General features: G+C 46.1%; 1 protein-coding gene across 6 annotated transcripts; it reads right to left on the minus strand.

Annotated features, from left to right (window-relative positions):
- Positions 1 to 420: 420 nt before the first annotated feature.
- On the minus strand, positions 421 to 25,325 carry VGLL1 (vestigial like family member 1). 6 transcript variants are annotated; one of them, XR_013923904.1, is made up of 6 exons: positions 19,998 to 25,325; positions 18,999 to 19,415; positions 16,850 to 16,909; positions 13,210 to 16,178; positions 11,861 to 11,926; positions 421 to 8,465 (listed from the first exon to the last, which is right to left on the minus strand). XR_013923904.1 is itself a non-coding variant. In XM_080366122.1 (6 exons), the coding sequence occupies exons 3-6, from the start codon at positions 20,206 to 20,208 to the stop codon at positions 16,138 to 16,140; spliced, it is 729 nt and encodes a 242-aa protein (XP_080222248.1). In that variant the 5' UTR covers positions 20,209 to 20,227; positions 21,055 to 21,118; positions 23,699 to 25,325; the 3' UTR covers positions 421 to 16,137. The 6 variants fall into 6 exon arrangements, 3 of the variants coding, with proteins under 3 accessions (XP_080222248.1, XP_080222247.1, XP_080222246.1); XM_080366122.1 differs by having other exon boundaries at positions 421 to 16,178; positions 19,998 to 20,227; positions 21,055 to 21,118; positions 23,699 to 25,325; XR_013923905.1 differs by having other exon boundaries at positions 421 to 11,926.
- Between the last annotated feature and the right edge of the window lie 7 nt (positions 25,326 to 25,332).

Consider the following 25,332-nt stretch of genomic DNA (forward strand, 5'->3'; position numbering starts at 1 on the left):
TGCGTAAAGCACTGGTGTTTCAGGAATGTCTGTGTCTGAACAGACCTCGGCTGCAGGTTTTCCTTTGCACGGCCAAGGAAGCAGTGCCCCATGGCTGGCGTGTGTCTCCTCAAGGTCCGGCCACATCTGCTTTCCCCACAGACCACGGGAGCAGGGACAGAGCCCAGGTCTGGCTTAGCGCTGCACTGGCAGCCATGGTGGGGAAGAGCAAGTGACAGTCCCAAGCCAGCCTGGCAGCCCCGATGCTGTGACCAGAGGCGGGCGGTGCAAAGCCTGGGTCCAGGCTGAGCCCCAGCCTCACACAGCTGATTTTGCTGATGGCCACAGTGGCTCAGACAACCTTCTGCAGGAACTGCTGCTCACAGGTTGCACACAGAAACCTCATTAGTAAATTTTCCTAATTAGTAAACACATTTTCCTCATTAGTAAAATCAATAGGAAACAATATGTGCAGAAGTGGAAATAGAAGAGCATCCCTGGTGCTATGGAAACCATCCTGACAGGGTGAGAAGGTACCTCCCAAACTAAACCCAGGCAGATCCCTCTTTTCAGTGCTCCAAAGCAAAGGAGCTCCAGCTGCAGAGGTCAGGGGAGACACCTGGACATGAGGGCAAGGATACCACTGGCACCAGTCCCAGCTCACACCTTACATGCCTCAGCTGTGCAGAGGCAGCTGTGTGTGATAAGTGGGAGTGCTGAAGTGCACCAGGAATTCATTTTCTCTTTTGCTTTCCTCCACAGCAGCATCCCGGCATGCACCACACATGCAGGACCCCTACAGCTGGAGGTGGCCTGTGGGCCAGCACACCACACTGCATGACCATGGGCCATGAGGCACCATGGGCTCAGCCCCAAACTCCTGCCTCCACACCAGTGGTCCCAGTGGCTCGGGGGGGCTTCTGCAGAGGAGAATGGTGGCAGCATGATGACAAATGTCAAGCTTGTGTCTTGGAGGCCGGGGACTGCCTCTCCCTGCAGTGCCCTGGGGATGCACCAGATGAAGGATGGAGACTTCCCACAGCAGTGCTGCAGCAGGATGGTGCTACCAGAAGCATCGACACGAGGCTCTTTAAGATGTTTCTCTTTCTGAACAGTGGGAAAGCTAAAACCATGGTCACTGTGTAGATGAGCTGTTCTACCAATACTTTTGCTAGGGGAGATATTTCCTTTCCAAGGAACCAGTGGCAAATAGCTGTGTTGCAGCTCAAGTTCTCCTGCCCACTGGCACACCATTTCCATCACAGCCAGACACACTTGTCACCAGGAAGACCTGCTTTGAATTTTTTTTTGTCACTGCCCAGAGAGGTGCAGGTCTCCAAACACCCTGCTGAGCTGTCTGTGCTAACCATCCTTTCTGCAAAGGGTGCTGCAAACTTGGAAATGAGTAATTAGGTCAGGAGATCTGGCCACACATAGTACCTGCTGATGGTCTGGCATTGGATATGCCAGCTGCAGTGATCTCCTCTGCCCTTTTCAGCTCAGAGGAGAGGCATTTCCAAGAAGTGGCTCCAGCCCAGGTGAATCATAGCCATGATGCACGAGCAAGGCATCTCCCATCCTTCCAGGAATGTGACGACAGAAGATGCTGCAGCCCTGGTGCCTGTGTACCACTGATGCTGGGAGCAAATCTGCTGCCGTTTCTAGGTACAAGTCACTCTTACCGGCAGATGCACGGCAATTCTCGGAGCTTGCAGCCTGTTTGCAGAGAGCTGAGACACCTCAGATCATCTCACATTTACCACAGGGGCCAGGCGTGCACCCAGGCAGTTCCCACAGAGTGGCTGCCGTGCCGGGAGCCCCACACCCGGCCCCGGTCCCTCGCACAGGGCTGCTTCATGGTATGGAAGCTCTGCTCCGGCTCCCGTCCCACCACACTCAGGCTGTGAGGGGCTGGTGGCTGGAAACCCCCAGAAAGCACGCGGAGTGTGTCAGCAGGCTTCATCCTTCCCAGAGCTTTCCCATAAGATGTGGACAACTTCCCTGCAGAGCTGCAGAAAAGCCCAGCTTGTTCAAGCATTCTGTTTTAGGAGGGTATGGGGCTAAAAACCTAAAATTTAAGATTATCATTCACATGCAGGTCCCCCAGGATCAAGTCACACCAGAGGAACAAGCTGCATCTGGAAAAGACTCCTCCAAATATCTCTCACACATAATAAATTGGACGCAGAGCTACATGCCTCATGGGTGGGTGCTAGTTACTAGTCTAGGGGACAGAATCCGACATCAAACTGCAGAATCATGGGATTTCAGCTTCTCTGCTGGTGCCCAGGCTCAGCCAGAGTCCCAGGTGACACATCCCCAACTCCCCTTGGACCCCACCATGCCAGCTGATGAAAGCTGGCCTGGGGACACGCAACTGCTGCTCAGGGTACACTTTCTCCTTTCCAGAGCAGCTTCTCATGAGCCCAGGCTGGGGGACACGCTTCTCTTCACTCGCTTGAATGAGTCAACAAAGCCCAGAGAGGTTGTAATTCCCTTTTAGAAGAAAGGCAACCTTTATTTTAAAGTGGAAAATACTTGGCCCAAAAAATCCCTGCACACCTGGAGGGAACTATTACACAGACGTGACGCAGTCAGAGAGACTTGCACGGTGAAATGACCACTTGCTGCAAAACCGTGAAAAGAAAACCCTAAATACCCCGTTAAAGGAAAACACCCAAATGGTACTAACCATAAGGACAGAAAAAAAGGACAATTTTCCCCCCAGTATTCAGGGAGGGGAAGATGAACGTGTAGCGGTTCAAGAAACTACCACCATTTTGCTGAGCCACAAGGAAATCTGCCCACGTAAGTGCTCAGTGTTGTCAGCCCCGTGACAGTAAGCTGGGGGAACCGTACTGGAAACAGAGTAAGTGGTTTGAGAGAAAGGAAAGCAAACCCAGAGCACATCCCAGCTGGTTCCCTTAGTATCAGCCACTCCATGCCTTGCCACGGGCCAGGAGCCGGCCGGGATGCGGATCCCGTTGGCCTTTGCTCGCTGGATGTATAGGTGGAGAGATCTGGCAGACAGGACACCGGCTTTCCCTTGCTGCCTGTGTCCAGCTCACAATACCTTGGATAAGTCAACTGCTCTCGTTTCATCACTGGTGAAATGAAGCAGCTTTGCTGCTGGGGAAAGTAAATATGCAGAGGTGGAAACATCCCAAAATATTCAGTGGATACAGAAAAGAAACACCGTGCTAGCTCTAATCTTCAGAGCAATATTATTTCAGAGCAGATTGTATCTCGAGGTGAGGCTGCAGGATTAGCAGATCCATTTTTTTCCCCCCAAGTTGAATCTGTTTTGGATGTGACAGTAATTATGATCTCCAAGTCCTTATCTCAAAACTTTTTCATCTTACCTTCTCCCTACATCTTGTAGAGGAAAGGGAGTGAGAGAGTGGCTGGGGCAGGGGGAGGGGGGGGGGGGAGGGGAACACGCATCTGGCAGCCAGCCAAGGTCAACCCACCACAAGGTCCCAGCCCTCCCACAATCCCATCCACTTCCCACTCTGCAGTGCAGCCCCTGAGGAGCATCACCCACCCTGCCTGGCTTCCTGACCACTGAATTCACCCTAATTCTCAAAGAACTGAGCTGAATCGCTGCTAATAATGACATCATGCAATACTGAGTCTCAGTATCGCCGCATGTACACAACTCCCATCTCTACTAACCGGCCCCCTGGACCACGAAGGTCTGTGGCAGTGCCACATGATGCAGAGAGTTTCTAAGCGACAGCCTGGATCTGGTGCAGAAAGGTGAATTCCCCCCCAATTCCCTCCTGCGGTGCCTGAAATAATAAGAGAGCATGCAGCCTCTGGGGCGGTCAGCAGGATCTTTCAGAAGGGGATGTTCTGCAAGAGAAGAACATCAGTGGAACTGAAAGTAGGTTCACATCACAGTGTCCTCCCATGCAAAACTATAATGAACCACAAAACCAGGCAATTACACAATCTTCTTCTAATGTTTACTAGGTTTGTTTTCCGAGCACTGCTGCTACTGAAAACAGCCTCAGAAGAGTTCAGTGGTAGAAATGACTTCTTGGTCTGCTATTGCCAGAAAACCCACCGAACTTGTCCTAGAGGGTAGGAACACATAATTCTTAGAGGTCTCTAAGAATGAGCCCCAGTCTTCAAATAATCTTGCAAGCGTTTCAGTACAAACCCAGAGCTCTCATATCACCTTCTTTCACATACCTGAGCTCAAAGGGAGAAGATGTAAAGCAAGGTTTCCTCCCTGCATGGCAAGGATGGACAGGCATCTTCCAGCAGGATGGAGCTTGAGCTTCATGGTGCCTGCAAAGAACTGCATGGAAAGGCCATATATGAATAACACTAGACAATGGATATCTATTAGACCCAACTATGTCCTTTTAGCTCATTTCAGGAGCTGCCAAACACCATTCCTGCTGAAATCCAGACAGGTTCTCCAGGTTCTCTTTGGTCGTGGCCAAAGGCACTATCACACACAGCATCCAGCAGAGAAGGCAGGTAACCATAGACACCACCACGATACTGATGTGATGTTCCTTCTTCTACGGACCTCCTCAAATAACTAGCTGCTTTTATTAAAAATCCCACTGAATTGAAGTCAAGGTAAGAAGCAAGTTGAAGAACGAGGATGTGGGAGCCCACCCGGACACACTGACAAGTGAGCTGTCCCAGCCATGCCATGGGATCTGGAGCCGAAACCATCTCTACCCACAAAGGATGGTCCAGGCCAAGGCTCTGTGTACACTGAGGCATGCAAACTGAAACCCCAGCGGGCAGACGCATCGTGGAGCCATGCCAGCTCCAGACACGGTGCCCACCTTGGTGCAGGGACACTTTTCCATGTCAGAAGAGAGGTGACACGAAATAGCTCTGCAGCAACCGATTCCTTCCTCTGAGCAGACTTCCAGAAACCCTGAGAAATCCCCCTCCAGCTGTGTATAAGGGCTCAGGAGGAAACACAATTTAGAATCCCTTCATGCAGGTGGAGACATGCCTACCCCTCCTCGCACGGCACAGGAGCAGCAACATGGCCTGGAGGATCACGGGGCACCCAAAGCCTCAGCTGCCGTGGCCTCCTCACAGCCTGTGGATAGCCAGTGTTCATAGGATGGGTCAACTTTCTCCTCCTTCCCTGAAGGAGAAGGAAATTTCTTCCCTAAGAGCTGCCATTACAATCCTTTGCAAGGCAGTGGCTCCCGCTGGGTGGCAAGGTGCCAGTGAGTCATTCATAAAATTATGCCTCAGGTAGGAAAAAGGCCAGAGCTCTGCATGGGAAATTAAATGCTCTGGAACCTACATAGCTGTCCTGGGGTTATTAACATACAAAATTAATGAAGAGCCCTTGAGCGTTTCATACATCAGCCCAGTAGTGTACAGCCTCGGTGAACACCCAGCCCCAGTGCTCAGCAGCTCTGGGACATGATTAAATCCAAGGAAACACTCAGCAGCTGCTGCTCCTGAATTGTGGTGTCCCTGCAGGGTTCGGTGGTGGCAGGGCAGCAAGTCTCCCTTGCATTGGCAGCGCGTTGGCTGGCAGGTGCGGTTCCCACACGCGGTGTTAGAGGATGCAGGATGGAGTCGCATGATGCTCAGCACGCACCATTACACAAGCTGAGGGTTGGATTATGATGCTAGACCAGACCTGTTGGAGCTCAGGAGCCACCAGGTATAAAAGCCATCCTACATTAAGGTCAAATATCCAGTGCCCACCACTTAACTTCCACCAACAAAATTAAGGACCTACCTCATGCCCATCAAAGGTTGTTTGTAGCTCCCTACACTGGGGATCGCATCCCGAGAGCTGCATTTAGAAGAGACCTGTGCATACTGCTGTCCCCCACAGCATCCCTCAGCTGGGAGCACCACAGTTTGGTTACACAGTGTGACAGAAACACTTTTTTTTCCCCTTGTTTCATCCATCTGTCTGATCCTTGCTGAGCTGCTCTACAGTTTTCGTTTCCTTAGCAGTGGGAATTCACTAGCTGTACTGATGCAATACGGTAAAGTAGCGCTTCTTCAAGCTAAACCTTATGGGAAGTTTGCTTCCCACACTGCGCCGTTTGATGGCAGCTCTGGGACACAGTGTGGCTGCCTGGGAAGCAGTGGCAGCTGTGGGAGCCAGGACCTTCGGAAGAAGAGCTGGCTTGCATGCAGCCTGTTACCGTCTCCTTTTGAGGACTAAAGCGTATGCAAAGCACTGCGCCTGGAGCATGCATGAACTTTGCATTATCCCTCTTCCACAGGGCATTGCAGGTGGTTTTTCCAAATATCTTATTGGTTCATCATCAGATAAAAAGGCAATATTCATATTCCTTGCCTCAATCCATTTCTTATACTTGTGTCTTTTGCTGTCTATACAGCAAATGTAATGTTCGAAGACCGCAGCGGCAGCAGAGTGTGACAGATGTTTAAGACTTTAGGATCAGTGAGCATCTTTTCATTCTGGGCATCTACACAGCAGATGAGACTTGTCCTGATGGAGCCTCCTGGAATTACCATACTAGCATCACAATACCATACTAGCATCACGACATGACATTTGTGACCCTGGAGCTGCACCATGTATCTATCACAAGCACCAGCAGCACGACGAATCCACCCACAAACCAGGGGCAAACTTTATTGCATATGTGCAAACACATGGCATATCCCCAGGCGTGCAAAGTACCACTAATAGCACTAATAATCTCCAAGTGTTATAATATGCAAAAGCAGCCAGAGGTGACCCTTGCTGTTTGGACTGCTCTTACTCTCCTGTCGCAGAGGTGGAAGCAGCACAAGGTAGGAGATAAAATGTCCTGCAAAAGGGAAGGAAGATGTAGCATTTGCATGATCCAATGACACAGGGGACTACGCACACGTGGTGGAAACTTGCTGCAGCCAAAATATATACGAGGCAAGACCTAGTATCCTTCCCGACAGCCATATGACACCGCTGGATTTCCCATTTTAGGAAAAAATGAGTATATACCTCAGGAAGAAAAGAAGCAAATCGTCTGACCCTGCCACCCACGCCAGCAGCATCCAAGTCCAATGCACAAGCCCCGCACACTGTGGAGCGCCACTGCAGAATGAGTGATCACAGACAACAAAATCACCAATACGATCTTTTTTTCCCAAAGAGATCAGCTAGGAATATATTTTTTTTTTAAAGAGAGATTTAGGGATGTCCAAGCTCTGAACCAGGCTTTGGAAAGAAACAAAGAATAACGGATCATGTTTATCCATGAAATAAATGGCAGCGCTGAGTGTTCAGGAAATGCAAGACCAGACTAATTTCCTACCTGGGAAATAACAGTATCTTCTTTCATGCCATAAACACTTCAGGCTCTCAGTATTTTTACTGTATGCCAGGTGACTGAAACAGAGCTACTTGATTTTAGAGCCACCAAAGAATTAGACTGAAGTTACTGAAATCATTGCTTCAGAAGGGCTCTTAGAGAAGCTCAGAAACAAACCGAATCCAAACGCAGCCTTGCAAGAAGGGCTCTTAGTTTCACATCCAACCACGTTTGGTCAGTGAAAACCTGAACACTGACCCGAATGATTTACCCAAACCTACTTCTGAATAATCATAAATCATAAAAGTAGCTGTTAGCCAAGAGGCAGTCCCAAGAACACACATCAAGAGCCAACATAACAGCTTACAAAATCCTGCAAGTGCATAGAATGATTTGACTCACTTAATTGCTTAAATCAAGCCAAAATCCAACTTAATAACACCCTTATATACAAAGAATAGGTCACATATAACACATCAACAGAAATACATGTTTAACACAAAGCAGCAAAACTGGTTCTGTGGCAGATGCTCATTTACGTATGTATTGATGTAATTACAGATTTCTCTCCCTCCTTTCAAGACTGCTAAAAAGATTCAGAACACAATCCCAGAACTGCTCAAACGGAGCCAGATTGACTAGCTGCACTAATTTTTTCCTTTAGTGGTGTCTGCAGGGATGTGCAACATTCCTGCTCTTATTGACATAAACAAAGTTGGAGGCATGGGCAGGACTGCCACAGCTTCAACTCCTGACAGACCACTGCATGCGAGGAAGTTTGTGTCTGACTTCATAAGCATAAAAGCCAGAATGAGGACAGAAAATCCTTGGGCTTTCAGTCTGCATTAAAGTAAATTTCTATGCATGCTGCAGCTGCGTACACGAGAGATGAGGGGGATGGATGCGCACAGGGGAATGCTCCCCAGTTTGGAAAGCCACAGAAAGCATTTTTCCCAGGCATGGAGGTGAAGTCTCTTATTCTCCTGAAATCCCTCCCTTCCCAAGCGTTCCTGCACGGAGATAGGCAGCAATTCTCATTACTCACCGTTATACAGTTGTTTGTGCCCTACAGCCTGTCAGTGTGGGAAATCTGCTTAGAGCAAAACCAGCCTGGCAGCCTGCTGCAGCCTGGGCAGCACCAGTGCCCTGCGGGATGATGTCAGAGCTGCTTCCCAAACCGTCATTCCTCAAAACCATTTCCAGGCTGCTTTCCTGTGTAAGCAAAGAAAAATAAACCAACAAACTACTTTTTGGGATAGCACTACAAAGCCTGTGGGCAGACGATGGGTTTCTGTGCAGGGAGGGGGGGTCACCACTTGCGCCTGTGCTAGGAGGATGCTGCATGGGGCTGCCTTGCAGGACAGCGATGCCTGCTGCATCCAACTCGCTGCCTGCCCACGTCTGTGAGCTCCACTGTGGCTTTGCACCTGATTTTCCCCATTGTTGCATGGTCCCACAGGTGTTCCTCCGAGACAAGAGGTCTGTAGCCGTGTGTTCGGAACACCAGACCTACAAGCCTCCTTATCAGACCTGGCTCATCCTCCAGCCCTGCCCACGCAGGCGTAAGTCATGCACTGTTAACAGTTCAGCCCTGGCTTGGGGGGCAAAGGAGCCCTGCTGACCAGCTCTGTTCAATATGTCACTTTATAGATGATACACATGGGTTTTGCACTGTAAATCCATCTAATAAACAGAACTCTCTGTAATATTTTTTTTTTTTCCCCAAGAAACAGGAAAAACTGTGCAACCATGATCCTGGTCCTACATATCTGGACAAACCCAGAACAGTCCAAATTGCCCAGAGCAGGCGTTGGGCAATCATTTCACACTCTGTCGGCAAACGTTAGAGGTCAAAGAGAGGGTGCTTAGATCCCGCATGGAGCAGTGAGGAAACACTCCCTGCCCCTCCTGCCCCAGCCCTTTTACTCAGAGCACATCACACATCATTGTGCTTCGCAGAGACCTCGAGTGCCACGCACCCGCCAGGCAGCGCAGTCCTTGATGCTGCTGTTCTAGCAAAGCACCTTTGTGATTCACAGGCAAAACAGTACCTGGCTGCTCTTTGCAGTTACAATCAGCAACCACTGGTGCAACCTGAGGCAGGGAAAAGGGTGTTTTGATGCTAATCTTTTCTTAAAACATGACACAAATCCAGCACAACAAACACCGTGTGGTAGGTGGAACCGTAATAGTATCACACGTCACAAATGTTTAGTTATGTGACAGCTTGACTAAAGCCAGGAAGGAGGTTTTCCTTGAAATCTACTTATTCTACCTTAAAAAAACCACCTCCTTTACACATCAAAAAGTCCAGCTGGAGGACTTTCTTAATTGCCCATCATTTTTAAGTAGCCCTTGTGTTTTTCTCCGGAGCGTGGTACCCAGATTGTGCACAACATTCCTCACGCCAGTGAGCTGCACATGGTGACTTTTGTTAAATATCACTTATCAGGCACACACTTGAGACTTGACAATATTTGGGTAGTCCACAAGAAGCAATACCATTTCTCCCTGCCCTCCTGGGAACGTGGCTTTTCTGCATTAGCCTACACTGCTCTACAACCTACACAAATCCAGAGGTCTTGGTTTCCAGAGCCACAACCAGACCCAATGGAGCCAGTAGCTGGATGGGGTCCACAAAACTTTGGGACAAAAGGACATTTGGGGCTTTCATGGAAACGAATCTTTAAAGACCAAGAAATCGTTGATCTTCTGCAAGGCCAGACCAAAGCATTGTCCCTTAACATATCATTCAGTGGTATCTGCAAGGCTTGGGTCATCTCTGAGCCTATGAACATGGGGTAACAGATGCAGCCCGTGCGTGCGGGGGTGCTGCCGATGAAGTCACCCGCAGCCGTCCAGGCACAGGGAGATGGCATGCGACAGGCAGCCGGTACAAGATTATTTTAAGCTGTGCTCAGTTACCAGAGATGCTCTTTGGGTGTTCGGTACATTCAGTTTCCTTCCATCCGCTCAATTTGTTTTTTCATTTGGCAGAGACATTTAGCTAAAGTGACACTTCCCTCTGGTAAACATACAGTATTGGAGCTAATTGAGTGATTTATAATGCTGAGCATAAAAAACTTTTTTATTACAATTGTGCTGTGTGGGAGAGAGCTGTTGCTTTATCCCTATCTCAGGTGGAAAGGTAGCGAGGAGGGGATGAAATACTGTTGTATTTCAGTACGAAATACTGCCTGATAGTATTTCTATAGGCCTGTGCTCTACCTAGCGTTCACCGCATGGAGAAAGAGAGATGGGGAAAATACAAATGGCTTTGCTCAAACGCAAACTCAGAGCCTGCAAAGCCCAGGCTGGGGTGATGGGGGGGACAGAGGTGAGGATGGAGGTCAGGGAAGCAGCCACCTTTCTGGGGTGCATGAGCTCCGGGGGGCCAGCCTTGCTCATGGCAAGCAGTGCACCCACCTTGAGCCCCACCTAGAAAACAGGCTGTGGGGACAGCGTGAACCAGCATCATGGGTGCTGATGAGCTCAGCCAGGTTCACGCTGGCTCAGAGGGGAGTCTTGCCAGACCATGTTTTGGAGAATACTGCATCTGAGTTGGTTCACAGCCAGGTTGGGTCAGCCAGCTCTGTTACGGCTGCAGCTACCCAAAAGCATCCTCTGAGCTGGCCCACAGAGCTCCATGCTGCAGCCCAGCCGCTGACTTCCTACCCCTCAGCCACCTTTGCACCCCGTCAGCAATGAAATCATGATCTGTATGATGCAACCACAGCCAAGCTGCTTGCACAGCAATATTGTCAGTGCGGTAACACACAGCCCTCTGACATGGTGTGTGATACTGAAACTAGGAGAGCATCCTCCTCCCAGCAGCCAAGGCACCAAACCCACAGGTTTGCATGGTTCTCTGCTGAAATCCTCCAAGTGTAATGATATGTGATAACTCAGAGGGGAGTGCCAGGGTCTACGGTGGATCAGCAGCTAAGTGGATTAGAGCCCTGAGCACAAAACACTCAGTGTTTTGAACCAGACAGTAAAGGAAAACAGATCACAGGACAAAGTGGTGCGACAATACTTTTACCCTTCCCGGAAAGTCACCTCTGCCAGTTATTTCAGGTTTGCCTCAATCCGTGCCAAAGTCACGTTGTTGCTTAGTCATAAATCTGCCGAAGGTGGGGAAAAACCCAAATCCACACCAAAAAACACCCCAGTAAGAGGCACTTTTACTGACACCACCTTTGGAAAAGGCATGTGGAGCACTGTGCTCTCTGAGCAGAGGTACTGAAGGGGTGGGCAGGTTTGGCTCCAGCACCCCTCCTAACCTCCCCTCCAGTACCCCTGTGATCACCCCCCCGGCTGGGGGGCTGCAGGCAGCAGCCATAGCCAGCCAGGCTCCCTGCGCCCAGCCCAGCCGTGGGGCTGTTTGCAAACGAAGAAAGCTGGTCCAGCCTTTCAGAAAGTCATAGAAAGGGCTTGGCTGCCTTTTCCTGGGGGGATTTGGGAGCTCACCTACCCAGGAAGGAGGAGCTGTCACACTCAGGAGTGAAGGTGAGAGCCTCTCTGGTCAGGTGGCGAACTCTTTCCTACCTGTGCTGCTGCTCTCTGTGCTGGAAGGGAAGGATGCCACGAATTCGCTGTTCTCTTACCCCAAACTGCTTGCTTTCTTCAATGCTTTGAGAAATTTCCCCATGTACCACTTCTGAGACTATTTTCTATTTAAAAAAAAAAAAAAGTTTGGACACTTGCAAACATCACTTCTATTTCCTGACCTTTGCAGCATGGCACAGGGCACAGATCACACCTTCCGTTCAGACAGCTGCAAATTCACCAGCGTTGATACGCTCTGGCCAGATGTCAGCCTTGCTGTGCAACTCTGAGCTTCTCACCAGGAACAGGATTGTCCTGCTTGGCAGAGCCTGCCAGAAAAGAGGCTTAAAAACTGTAAGACTGTAAAAAAATTCCAGTGATCAAGTAATTGCTTACCAAAGGCTACATGCCACGTGGGTACATGAGATGTCCCTTTCTCATCTGTGATGGGACAAATTAATTGACACCAGAACAAAAATGAAAGCAACAGTAGCTTGGGTTCTCTTCTCTAAAAGGGATAAGGGATATCAACTCCAGGGTAAGGGCTACCAGCTATGACCATTTTCCGAGGTGACATCACTGCTTGCACCACTGTGAGCTGGTGGTCCCCTGGGCTGGGGCCAGCCAGCCCTCTCCTGGTGACCCCCGAGACAGCCCAGCTCCCCAGCGAACTCCAGCCCAAGTACACACGGGAGAATGTGTGTTTTTCAGCTGTGCATCCCAAACTAGGCATAACACAAATGCAAACGCATGTCATACCTCCATCACGTTTCTGGGATATTTTGGAGCTAGACTGACTTCAAGTAAAAAGCTAGGCTGGTGGGGAAGAGAAGCAATGAACGTCCAGAAGAGGCCATATAAACTGTGGCTGAGTTACCCCGTAGCATTCCTGCTTTCCCCCCTTCCTTTTAACCTTTAGGTTTTTCTTTAATACAAAAGAATCTCTCCTGTTTGTCATTGCAGTCCAGGACTATTTTTAACACTACTAATGAGTGACTAAAATGAGGTGGAGTAGCTAAGCCAGCTATGCTGCTCCCAGCCACCCACCAGGTTTATCTGACCATCAGAGGAGGAGCTGGACCAGGGCCATCCCACATGAGAAAGCAGAGCAAGGGGTGGAAGAAAATGTCTGCCCTGGGACACGCACAGTGAAAAAACGTACAACAGTTCCTGTGGCTTATTAAAAAAAGCCCCAGACTCCTCACAGTGTAGGTACGTGAAACACTTGAGTGTTTTTCTCTGCATTAATCTCTGAACAGGGCTCCCAGAGCATGTAGTTTGCAGCTCATCCGCCCATCAGGAAAAGATAGGAGAAAAATTGTGCGGAGAAGTTATTCCTGGACTACAGCTTTAGAAACAGTACCCAAGTGAGGGAAAACAGTGGTTTCCCACAGGGTCAGCAAATTACCAGAAAATGCAACACGAGGCACAGGTTTGTCCTTCTGTCCGTCTGTGTGGTCTCTGCAGAGGTGCGCTAGCATCCGGAGAGCTGGAAGCTGTTGAAACGGGTACCTCCTGCATCTCCTCTCCTCCCATCACCACCACGATTGCTGCATTCACAGGAGGAACCGAAAATAGCCGTGGGAAGTACCAGATGGCGGGTGCTGAAGGCAGTGTGCTGTCTGCCAAGTCCCGAGCGAAAGAGCGCAGGCACTGAATGGGAATGAAGACCCCGTCGCTGGAGCATGACAGCAGCATGGCAGCACGGCGCTAGCCTGGGCAGAAAAGCAAGAAACACTCCCCTCTGGACAAACAATAGCATAGAGGAATATATATGTATATATAATTTTATATATATATATAAAATATACGTATAAAAGCATACCTAACGTAGGGAACTTCTGTGAAATGGTCAAACCTCTATTCATACTAAATCATTAAAGGCAAATTGCACAGGTAGGTTAACTATGTTTATTGCAGAAGAAAATAGAGACGTTGACAAACCCAGGCACGCTCTGGGTGCGTGTTGCTGAGGTGGTGCAAGATAAAACACCAGAGCAGTAAGAGCCTCTGCCCCCCTGCCCTCTGCCCCAAAGCCATCATTCTTCTGACAGCTGGGGAGAAGAGCAGGCACCCCTGTGCCCGCTGCGGAGCCCAGACCGTGGCTCGCAGTGCTGACGGGGGGTTCCAGGATAAACCCCCAGCCCTGGGGCTGCCCGGGCACTGGCTCCCTTTCCCAGTTGTGACCCACAACCAGGTGGTGAGGACACCTTGCAGCAGTGGCTCAAAGCATTACTGCCTCAAGGCAGAGCTGCCGGCGCTCGGTGTCCTTGCAGTAAGTGATGTGCTTATAAAACCAAGGGGTGTTTTCCCTGCCTCGCACTGCCTGGCCCCACTTGGTCAGCTCACCAGAAACACAGGCTTTTATAAGTCACCTTGAATATTGCCAGCTGTGACACGCACAGGACCAAACCGTTCCAAGAAAACCTTTTAAGAGCATAGAAATATACTGTTATATGTCTTTTCAGACCTTAGAGAGAAATTATTTAAGCATTTTCCTTTAGGAGGAATGGCAGAGGGAGGCAAAAATAATACTCCACTATTTTGAAGCAGTAACTCCACTGGAATCACAACACACACTAGTAAGACAGATGTACCGAGTACGGCTTGGAAATCTTTGCTTCGGCCCAAAGAGAAAGTCAGATTATATTACCATGGAGCCTTAAAAATCAGGGAATTAAGTGATCTGGGATGGCAGAAGAAAACTACTTGGGGAGGTATTCCTAAACTTAAAGGAGAAAAAAGGCAATTTGGCAGAAATATTGAGAACAAGTGATTTTCCAGTGCTCATCTATAAGGAGGGCAGGATGTTGCTCTACCTTTTATTAATTTAGTTAAAATAGGTCCACTTGTATGTGATCTCAGGTTGGTCTAACTCATGTATTTGCTAGAGCAAACTTGGAAGGCACAAGATGATATTTTCTCAGTTTTTCTTTTAAGACAGTACCATAAACATCTAAAGTTGCTGAACTCAGATTATTTATAAAATTACACAGGGTATTATAACTGACATAGACCAGTGGCAGCATAGAGATATGTGGTGTAAACAGTCACAAACACTTATACCGGCTAAGGATTTGTCCTACAAAATCACAAGCTCTAGGATCTCAAAGGTCAAATTTCCTTAAGCAATTGCATATAGCTGTCAGAAAAAGTTAATTGTGCTCCTTTATAGTAAATAAATCGATAGATAATGGAGAAGGAAAAGAACAACCACCCAAATCTTTTTTTATCCTTAGGATTTACCATAAAGGCTAAGCCGTCTCTCTTACTGCAGGGATTACATATACAAACCTAAACATCAGTCACATGAGGTTTTACTCACAGTAGCTTCAACAAACATATTTGCCAAGGGCAAGTGGTGAAGTGAGGCGGGCGGGTGTGTGTGTGTGTGTGTGTGCGCGAATCTGAATGTGCAGTATCGACATACAGTTCATTGCTGCCACTTCTGCACAGAGGAGCACAGACACCACCCCCGGTCAGCCACTCCGAGGTCTGTGGGATGCAGTTACCACGAAGGGATTGATTTTTCCTTGTTCAGGTGCCCAAGCCTTTCAAACTCAGTAATTTAAAATTCAGCCCCACAAACTTTTTATACCTGCAGAGAGACTGGGAAAATAGACCATTCCTACCTCCAGCTTTTTGGTCAATGGTATTTTAATTGCATCCCATGAGGATCCACATTTCACCCCAGATCTAGTGTCAATTCACCTTTTTTTAGAGGATGATTATATATTATGGGAAGCAAAATAGTCTTTGGGCATATGCATATTATATAGTTACTGAAGAATGTGACTTGTGAGTATGATCACAAATTACTGTATTTCAAAACAAATAGAATAATGTGCTTTGCTGATCTGTAAGTCTCATGGTCTAAATGCCCATGGTCTAAAACCATTTTAAACGATATGGAGATATTAAATTAAGCGAAGAAGCTGCAGCACTGAATTTATGCAAACTGCATCCCTGCACTTATCAGTTATCAACTGCATTGAATAAAAATTGTGCTTCTTATCAAGAGATGGTAAACAAACAAACACAGAAGGATGAAAAAGTGCTAGGGGTTCTTTCAAGAGGGCTACATGAAAAGCCTGAAGTAGACAGTATTTCTTCACAACATACTGTCAGGTTTAATACCACTGCTATTAGAAATTATTTAGTGAGTAGAAAAAGATAATTTTACATTCCCCAAATAGTAACTAGTACATGTATTCTTCCAACTGAGAGAAAAAGCACAGAATAGTTGCAGTTCATTTCTTCTTGATTCACGGTTGCAAATAATAAAAGTTCACAGCAAGAACTTTCTCTTTCAGAATAAAGTAGAAACATCCAGTTGCTAGAAGTACAAATCTTGTCTTCTGTCATGAATCTGAATACCTGAAAGACACAGCAGTATCAGGACAGTCAAACAGCACGGTCCACGCAATCTCTTCAGATGTTGTGAAACAGAATTGCACCTCTGGGTCTGATGCAAGATGGCCCTTACTAGAATAACCAGAATGACCCATCCAAAGTATTCCCAAAACATTGCACGTCAAAGAACCGACATCAGGGTATGACAGTCTCAAAGACTAATAAAAATATGGAAGCCTGAATACTTCAGGAATAATTTCTTAGAACAACTCTTCTAGCAGCGTGGTGGGCTTGCTGGTGAAAACTGCAGTAATCTAGCACACAGGTCCAACAGGGACTTCAGCCTGAAGCTCGGTGCTTGAGATAGAAAGCAAGAGGTGTCCTATTTTTCTGGGATCTGAAACCTTGACATCCAGTGCCAAATAGGCATTGTGAAATGGTTGATGGCAAACCACAAAAACTAAGGCAGATGGGGTTAGAAAATCATGTATCTTATTTTAATAGGATCTTTTCCTTCTTCTCTGTGAATGTAATTACAGGAGATGGTGTATCTATAGGTGGGAAGAAAACAAGGTTTTGAAATACAGTCTGGAAGCAAGCAGGGAAGCATCTTTAATTCCGCATGCTTAAGCAAGGCAGCTATCTGTCATAAGTGAGCACTGTTTTGTTCCAAATCTGCTGGTTTTGTTACTCACCTGCAGTGCCACGGCTTACACTGGGATTTTCTGAGCTTTGGTAAGAGCTTGCTTTCCTCTCTTAAAAAAAACCAAAACAAACCACCATAAAATACTGGAGATAAGCAGAGATTCAACACAGAGCTAAAAGTAGACAGTAGTTCCTAAATAAACCTTGTGCTTTTGCAGCCCAGCCTATAGCACAGGTGCTGGGGAGCTCTGTGCTGTCTGGTACAGCAACATACACTTTCACAAATATAAATATCAGCTGTTCTTAAACATGACACAGCGCAACAAGAAGTATATTTAACAGACAGAGCCAAGAAACAGGGACTCCCACAGCCAGACTAGCTGCACACATCCTAGGGGCTTGCCAAAGCCTCCCTGTGAACACGGGCCAGCTACTTCTTATCTGTTCTTTTTGGTTTGCTTGATTAGCGTGTTTGGCATTATACATGTGGTGTTATGAAGCTCCTCGAATATTCAGAAAGGCCCTGCAAACAGCCTTAAAGAAAAGGCTTTAATTGACGATGGCTGGGGAACATCAAACTATTTAATTTCCTTTTCAATTTTTCCCCGCTCATTTTCTTGCTGAAGTTTTGCAGAGGGGAAAAGAAAGAAGAAGAAAAAAAAAAAAGTCCATTGTTGCTAGCACTGCTCCCCTTTTTTTGATCCCAAGACTAGTTTCATGAAACATCTTTTTTGTTGGAGTTGGCTCCTGGGGCTCTCAAGCCTCGATAGGCCCACATTGCCCCCTTGGGGGAAAAGGGCACCTAACCGTGTTCTTAAATTAAATCCTAGAAGTCCAGACGGTGTCTTTAAAGTAAGTAGACTGACATTTAATAGCTGCACGAAGTCTGGGGTGCGTGCCTGTGCCACACACACAAACAGCCTTAGCTAAATCTACCTATGTACCATGAGCAGAAAGTTTGTATTCCAGCTGAAGACGTACGTACTTGCCCTTTTCTATGCACAGAGACAGGCATTAGACACTCCAGCAGGAATAAGTTAGCAAAACACCTCGAAAGAGGACTGTGGATAAGACTGCTTGCAGATATAAATACTAGTTTTAGCCCCCATTCTGCCAAATTCCTGCTGATGCAGATTAGAAACGGGGTAACTAGTAGGTATTCCACAGCCGGTTATTTTTCAAAACCTAAGACTCAGGATTGCTTCTTCACGTGCCTGGTCCTTTTTATCTAGAAGCACCAGGTAGGATGTACTGTATTTTTCCAGCAGACTCCCAAAACAATTTCACAACCCTTTTTCTTGGAGACCGGTGCCAAGCTGACTATCTGGGTAACGCCCAGGAACAGCAACGCAGATGTACCCGAACAGGGCACCGGGGCTCTGGCCAGCAGGCTTGACCCAGAGAGCTTCTCAAAGGCAGAAATTACTCACAGCGGAGCAATTTTATCCAGGAGACCTCAATACTATGGAGTCATAAGCTCCTGGGAAATGGCCTGGACTCACCAGCTATCTTTATTGTGTGTGCTGGTAGTACCTAAGGGTTAGGATTCCTACGAATTGTTAATAATAAATAAGCAACAACCATCGCTTCTGCGTGAATTGCATTAGCTCTGGGAAATCCACTGCAGAGAGCAAACACAGCCTTTGACACGCAATTAATAAAAATTTTTTAAAAAAGCAATTAGCTGGGAGAACAGGCAAGGTGGGCCCACCAGCCCCTTTACCCTAATCCTTCCAGCTACAGACAAGAGAGTGGAGAGGGAGAGAAACCCCCGACCTTTCTGGTAAGGGCTGCAGTGTCACATCCTGAATTCAGAGCACCAGTAACGCCCTACACAGTACGATAGGTTGCTCAGGGCTCTTACCTGGCCACATACACACCATACCTTCTACCTCTAAGGTAGAGATCCTGATAGCACTGTGAATAATGGTTATATTCAGTTAAAATACCTCCCTAAGTTAAGCCAGAAGGTAAAATATTGTGCAAGTGGGCAATGCATATTTTTTGATTAAGCCATACCATACAGTTCATCAATCCAAAGTAACACACTACACACCATGGGTCATCTCTTGAAAAAAAATTTCTATGAGCTGGGCTGAAGACGGCTCCAATTTGAGAGCCTTAGAAACAGATGGTATTATTTTGTCTCTTTACATATGATGCCACCAAAGAATAAAGTGATGGTGAGTATTTCCTTACCTCCCCCAGGAGCTGAACTTTGACTTATATTTTGTAACCTAGCAGGTCCAGTCATACAAGCAGAACTTGAGTGTTGCTTCATGGTACATTCTTGCATGGATGTTAGGCACCTTTCCTGTTCCAGAAGTCCAAGAAGAGAACCGTATTTCCTGCCAGAGATCGGTTCATCTACCATGTGCAGGTCAGGCAAGGCATGATGATACGCTGAACTTGTAAGACTGGGAGTCCCAATTGAAGGGAAGGGCCATAAATCCGCAGGTTGTGTTGGATGACTCCGCAGAGCTGATGGCTGGTATTGGCCTGCCATACCAGCAGCAGAAAAATTCAGACCAGAATTTGGCATGCTTGTCGCAGAAGATGATGGATATGGTTTGGAGCAATGTGAAGAGAAATTCCACTGATGGGGAGACATGCTATCTACTTAAAAAGAGAAAGAAAGCATCTGAAGACTCATCAATTCTTAACTTTTTTCCAAGGCAAATTCCAATGGATTTCTATGAGAATGCCACCAGATTGCGTATTCATTTTTACAGAAATATTTTTACTTTAGTGCTTCTCATCTTAAAAATCAATCACAAATTCATATAAAAAGCAGACTAAAGCACCACCACCACTACTTTAAAATAATATTACATTTGTTTTCTTATAGGCCACTAGCATAGGCAGGTTTTTAACAACTGCAAGCTTAGACAAATATATTTTTGCAAAGATAACAAAGTCAGTCATAAGGCACTTAATGCATCTGACAGCAATGGAGACTTTTATCTGAAAAGTGAGGACCCAGTCCTGCCAACAGGCCTATGAAGAGCTTGAGAAGCAACCCAGCACGCACCGGATTTACCACAAGTCCCAGCTACATAATCCAGGGCTTTGTCAGCATGATTTTCTTGCTTTCTGTTTGTGCAGAGTTCCACATTTAAGCACACTGCATCTTAAATTCCTTAGCGAAAGCTAGTCACCCCCACCTAACACCATGCTCAGACATGGAAAGCAGCTCACCGTTCTTCAGGACAGCAGTCTCACCCTTGTGCTTTGCGCTCAGGTCTTGTGGGTTCTTGGCATTGCTTAGAGCTCTAGAAAAATGTTCATCTACCACGCTGTTAATATCCCCTTGAAAATATGTAAATACAACACTCTGAGATCCCCATTCTGTTTTCACAGGTTCTTTGCTTTTACATGGCTTTGGAGAGAGCTTCCTTGTCTCTTCCATTTTCAACGATGAACAGTCCCTGCAAAAAAAAAGACCCAGACTGGTCAGAGAAATACTATTCAACTTAAAGTGCACAGACAGTGGCGGGCCCATCTCTCTCCTGAAACTAGCAGGGCCAGAAGAACCGTTACTAGGAAGATTAAATTATTTCTCTGGGTTTCTGCTTCTTCCACACACCTTTTCTTTACTGATTTCCCTATTATATACTTCTAATATGAAATACTTTTAAGTATAAAATAGAAGGAGAAACCTTTCAATAAATGCATACTACGTTTTTCAGAATTGTGATGGGAGTGCACGTCTCCCAATCAGACAAATTGAGTACAATTAGTCTTTAACTCATTCAATGCAGTATCTTTTACTGGTGAGTTCCAAGTTTGATGTAACTTGCCTTAGCAAGGGATCCTGTACCTTGAAAGCACTGAATGGTCCAGAGATGCAGAGGGCCTGACGGATACCAACCTTGTACAAGTTCCCTGTCAACACCATAGCATTGGCTCTAGTGAAGAATAAAATGGGCACATCTATCCACTAGCCATCATTTCTCACCCTGCCTTTATAACCCTGCACTTAGGACCTAGTACTGTGCAAATATGACCTGAGGATGGAACTGCGCTGAAAGAACTGAAGCACTTCGACAAATAATTCAGAGGTGGTGTTAGCTGTGGGTGAAGTTCCAGGTGAACTTATCAAAATGCTTTGCCCAACTCTGTTTTTTGCGTTGTTCAAAAAACATATTGACAGAGTGGGGGGAAAAAAAAACCACCCCAACCAAGAAAACATACTCATTGGAGGTTAAAACAACAACAACAACGACAACTTTAGATAAGGTAAAGTTTGAAGTACCTTGATCACTGTCAGCACAGACCTCCACAAGGAAAAGACTTCCAAGAGTAATTAGTTGCTCTACCTGTTAGAAAAAGATGCTAGATTAAATTATTGGAAACTCAAATTGTGGCAAATTCAAGTAAAAAAACCCAACCCAACCCAAAAAACCTTTTTTGTTCAAAACAACTTACCTAGCAACATGGTGGGTCTGCCAGTTGTTTATAACTTAGTAGCTGGTCTGCTAAAACACACACTGTAGTTCAACCAGAAGTTAGGGATTTAAAGCAGGAATTACTTGAAAGGAGTTTGCAGGCAACAGAAGACTATAAGACTTCTTGTTTTCCTTAAAAATCTCTGCTGCCAGATACGGTAAGGGTAGGACAAGGCACATCACTGCTTGCCCTGGAAAAGCATCGTTTTTATGCATTTATGTAGTTTCTATCCGCAGGGGAGCTAGTTCCGCAACCAGAGCTCATATGTTCTGCTGTAATCAGAATCCTATTTAGCAATGCTCTGGCTAGGAATGTTGTGAGAAGTGCCTGCTGTTTCTATTAAATTTTCCAGTCTCATTGTCAGCTCATCACACCACATAGCGTAACAACAACATTTACCTTGGTAGCAAAACCAAGGCTGTTTTTCAGAGACCAGGGAAACCTTTGGCCAATAGACAGCTGTATCACACAAAACCTACTGAATCATTAGATCGGTGTTTCCATCCCACTGACTCTACAATACGCAGCATTGCTTAACCTATTCCAATACATTTATCTGATTTATTTTCTAACACCCCCCCACACACACACACTAATCCTCAGAAACTTCCTAGTAAACATTGCACTCGTCTCAAAGGGCAGCAAAGACTGTCTATTTCTTACACATGAAAGGACTGCTCAGGCTGCAAAGCCCAGTATTCAGATATTCAGAAATATGAGGCTTAAGGTTATTTAGCTGTAATCTAACCCTTTTTATGCTTAAGCCTTCACCTACAAACTTCTTGCCCCTGTTTATCATCTGCTTCTATGTCTGGTTTTGCTTGTTACCTCCACCTCCCCCCATGTTCTCTGTTCAGTTCTCCCCCCTTCATGGTCCCTTGCTCAGCTAGCCCTAATCACCTGTTGTCAACTACCAATTCACATTCAAACTCTAGAGTTCCTCAGTCCTCATCTAAGAAATCGTCCTTCTTGCATCCTTTCTGTGGCTCCAGCCTCCGGTCCACCTAAACACAACGGTGGGGATAGGACACATACAGGTTGGTCACCAGTTAGGAAATGCACGGGGATACTCTATAACAGCCTTTTGATTCAGAAGACAATCTTTCAGAGCTTTAAAACCGACCAAACTTTCCAAAACACAGAAAACTTAAACCGAAAACCCTTCCTCACAATTTACAGGCACCTTCCAAAGGCCCATGAGGGGAGCAGGAACAAGCACAACCTAGCCAAACAACTGGAAGAACTTCAAGCACAGGAAAAGACACTATATTTTCCCAGTCCTGTTTTAGAAAGCAACCCACGGTTTAGGTGAAGAAACTTTCTGGTTGCTCAGCTGGAGGCCAACACTTGCCATTGAAAATTCCAACCCAAGCAGCAAAAGCTTGGCAAAGTCATTAGCAGCCATATGGCTTGAGAATGGACTCCATCATGCCACCTCCATGGCAAGCAAGCAAACCAGCTCTTCCTACACTGCTCCACCACTACAGATCAACATACAATTTAAAAAGCGTTACCTCTGGCCCAGAGGTCTTTTTCCTGTTCCTCACTCAGTGCAAGCCAGCCATTGTGTCTTTGTGCCACTTTATTAACATGCTTAACTTGCTTCTGACATTAATTGTAAGCTCCTTTATTGGTGTGTAGCAGCTGCTGAACTTGTGTGAATTGTGACCACAATGCTAGAACAATTATAAATAAAAAAATGCTAATACAATTTTTTACAGAAAGGTCATTTATCTATTTTTTTTCTCATTTCCCTTAAAAACTTCTTATGCCTTCCAACAAGCACTCATAAGAAGGCTGGATATAACGCAGGTTACATCTCAGTCCTTTCAGTGACCATATACACATGAGAAATCTGATGTCCCAGGACTCAGGACTTAGATTTGGGGCACTGTGGTCTTCATTACCTGAATTTCCCATTCTTCCATCTTCCAGCAGGAAGTCTGCAAAAACCGGCAGAAATCCTTCCAATTTGTGTCTGCCACAAGCTGTCGTCAAAATACAGCAGAAGTGGAGCTCAGGATGAAACAGACTCAGCTCACCTCACACTACTCTCAGAATGGGTTCATCATGGCAATGATGTGTGTAATTGTTAAAAGTTACGTGTCCTTCGGGTGGACAAAGATGCATGCTCAACACAGGTTTAAGAGACATTGTTGACTGCTCACAAGTGACAGTACTTTACAATATTTTTCACATTCCCCACCCTGGCTAATAGTATTCATCTCCCATCACTGTATCATCAGACAGAGAACTCTCTGTTCTCTATTTCATGCAGCCCAAACCAGTTTAAAAAAGAAATTAAAAAAAAAATATGTAAAAATCCACTTCCCAAGTATTAAGCAACAAATTAACAAACAGGCGTTTTCTTTTTGCAAGTAGTTTTCAAATGGGGGAACATTTGAGAAAGTCAGTGACCATAGATTGAAATTCTCACTGAATTCTCCTACCTTAACTCACTGTCACGAGCGGTGTTACAACAGGATTTTCCAGACGTGGGACGGTCATGCCGTGTCCGGCAGTTTGGGATCCTTCCCCCAGCAGGCTATGTACACTCTCCAGCGACTGCAGGAGGAGACAAGCAACGTTCATGAACTCCCTACATGCTTTCTAGCCTCTAGCTGCGAGTGAACTAGGCGTTTCCTTCAGCCTATCTGCTAAGAATGCATGAAATGCACTCCAACAAGTCAACCAGGTTAGGAGGTTTCAGGAATGAGGAAAATAGGATTGTAAATAGGGTTTGGGTTTTTTTTTTTTTTTGTATGACAATGTGTACACAATAAAGAAGACAGCGTCTGGACTTTGGAAAGAGTTTAGAGGAAGATGATAAACAAGTTATGGCGAGAACCAAACATGGCCAGGATCATAAAGGATTTTCCCGTGCCAGACTATATCATATTCAGTATTAAGTAGGTAACATCAACAAGAAGGAAAAGATCACCTGTCTCCATCCCTGATAAACTGGATAAGCAATTCTCTCTCTCCTCTTTGATGGATCTGTTTAAACGACTGAAGAAATCTTCAGAAAATAAAAATACCATTCTTGTTCCGTAAGTGTTATAGGAAGAAACAGATCGTTTGGTGTGGTGGTTTTGTTTTTTTTTTGGTTGGTTTTTTGGTAGGAATTTTACCAAATTGCAAGCCATTCCAGAATGCTGAATTGGGGTCAGATTTGCCAGTCGCAGCTGGAAAAACACACTGGGGAACTAGTCATCAAACGGGTGACATTATGACTTTTACACTCTAGCTTGTTTACTCACCCAGAAAGTAGGAGAGCACAATCCAATTCCCTCTGCCTAAATAGCTATGAATCCACCCTCTGCCCTCTCCCAGGACAAATTAACTACCAGGCTGTAAGACTTCCCTGGACCGTGTTTAGTCTTTTTATTGACACACACTTTGCATAGCACATCCTCACTGTGAGATGGGATTCCGGACTATCAGGGCAAGTGCCCTCAACACCTCCATCATTCGTTGATCCCCTCTTCTAAACCGCTTCATATAGCGGAGGTTTCTTCTGTTAAAGCTTTTCAAGACCTCACTCAAGAATTTCCTCTTAAGTTGGCAGTTAAAGCACTCATGAGGTTGTTAGATGGCATCAGTTTAAAGCTTCTAGGTGAACACCTCAAAGAACTACTGGGTAAAAGATCATCCTCCTTGTTCCTTTGTAGTATAGCAACTGAAACAACTGATTTCCAGTGCTTTTTAAGTATTCAAAGTGTCAAGGTTTGAAGAAAAATTTTTCTTAAAAAAAATCTTCATTTCTGAAATTAAAAATTGAAATTCTGCTTGTCCTTAACCAATAAAAATCCTGCTACAATCTCAACTGTAACTATGGTGTCTACAGTCATTACTCCCGCTCCATGCAGGGTCTGTTAGCACACCAAGCCAGAACGAAGTTGGAGGCAAAACCCACAGAGAGGGAACAAATACCACGTCCCACTGCGAACACTTACAGTTCTAGCAACATGTCTACGGGACTCCAGTCGGAAAGCTCTGGCATGTTAACACACGCTTTATAAACTGAAGTCACTGTGCACTGAATGCTATGGTTATCTTTTACTGAGGAAAAAAAGTAAGACAA

Source organism: Falco punctatus (genome assembly GCF_963210335.1).
Source record: "Falco punctatus genome assembly, chromosome: 15".
Lineage (NCBI taxonomy): Eukaryota > Metazoa > Chordata > Aves > Falconiformes > Falconidae > Falco > Falco punctatus.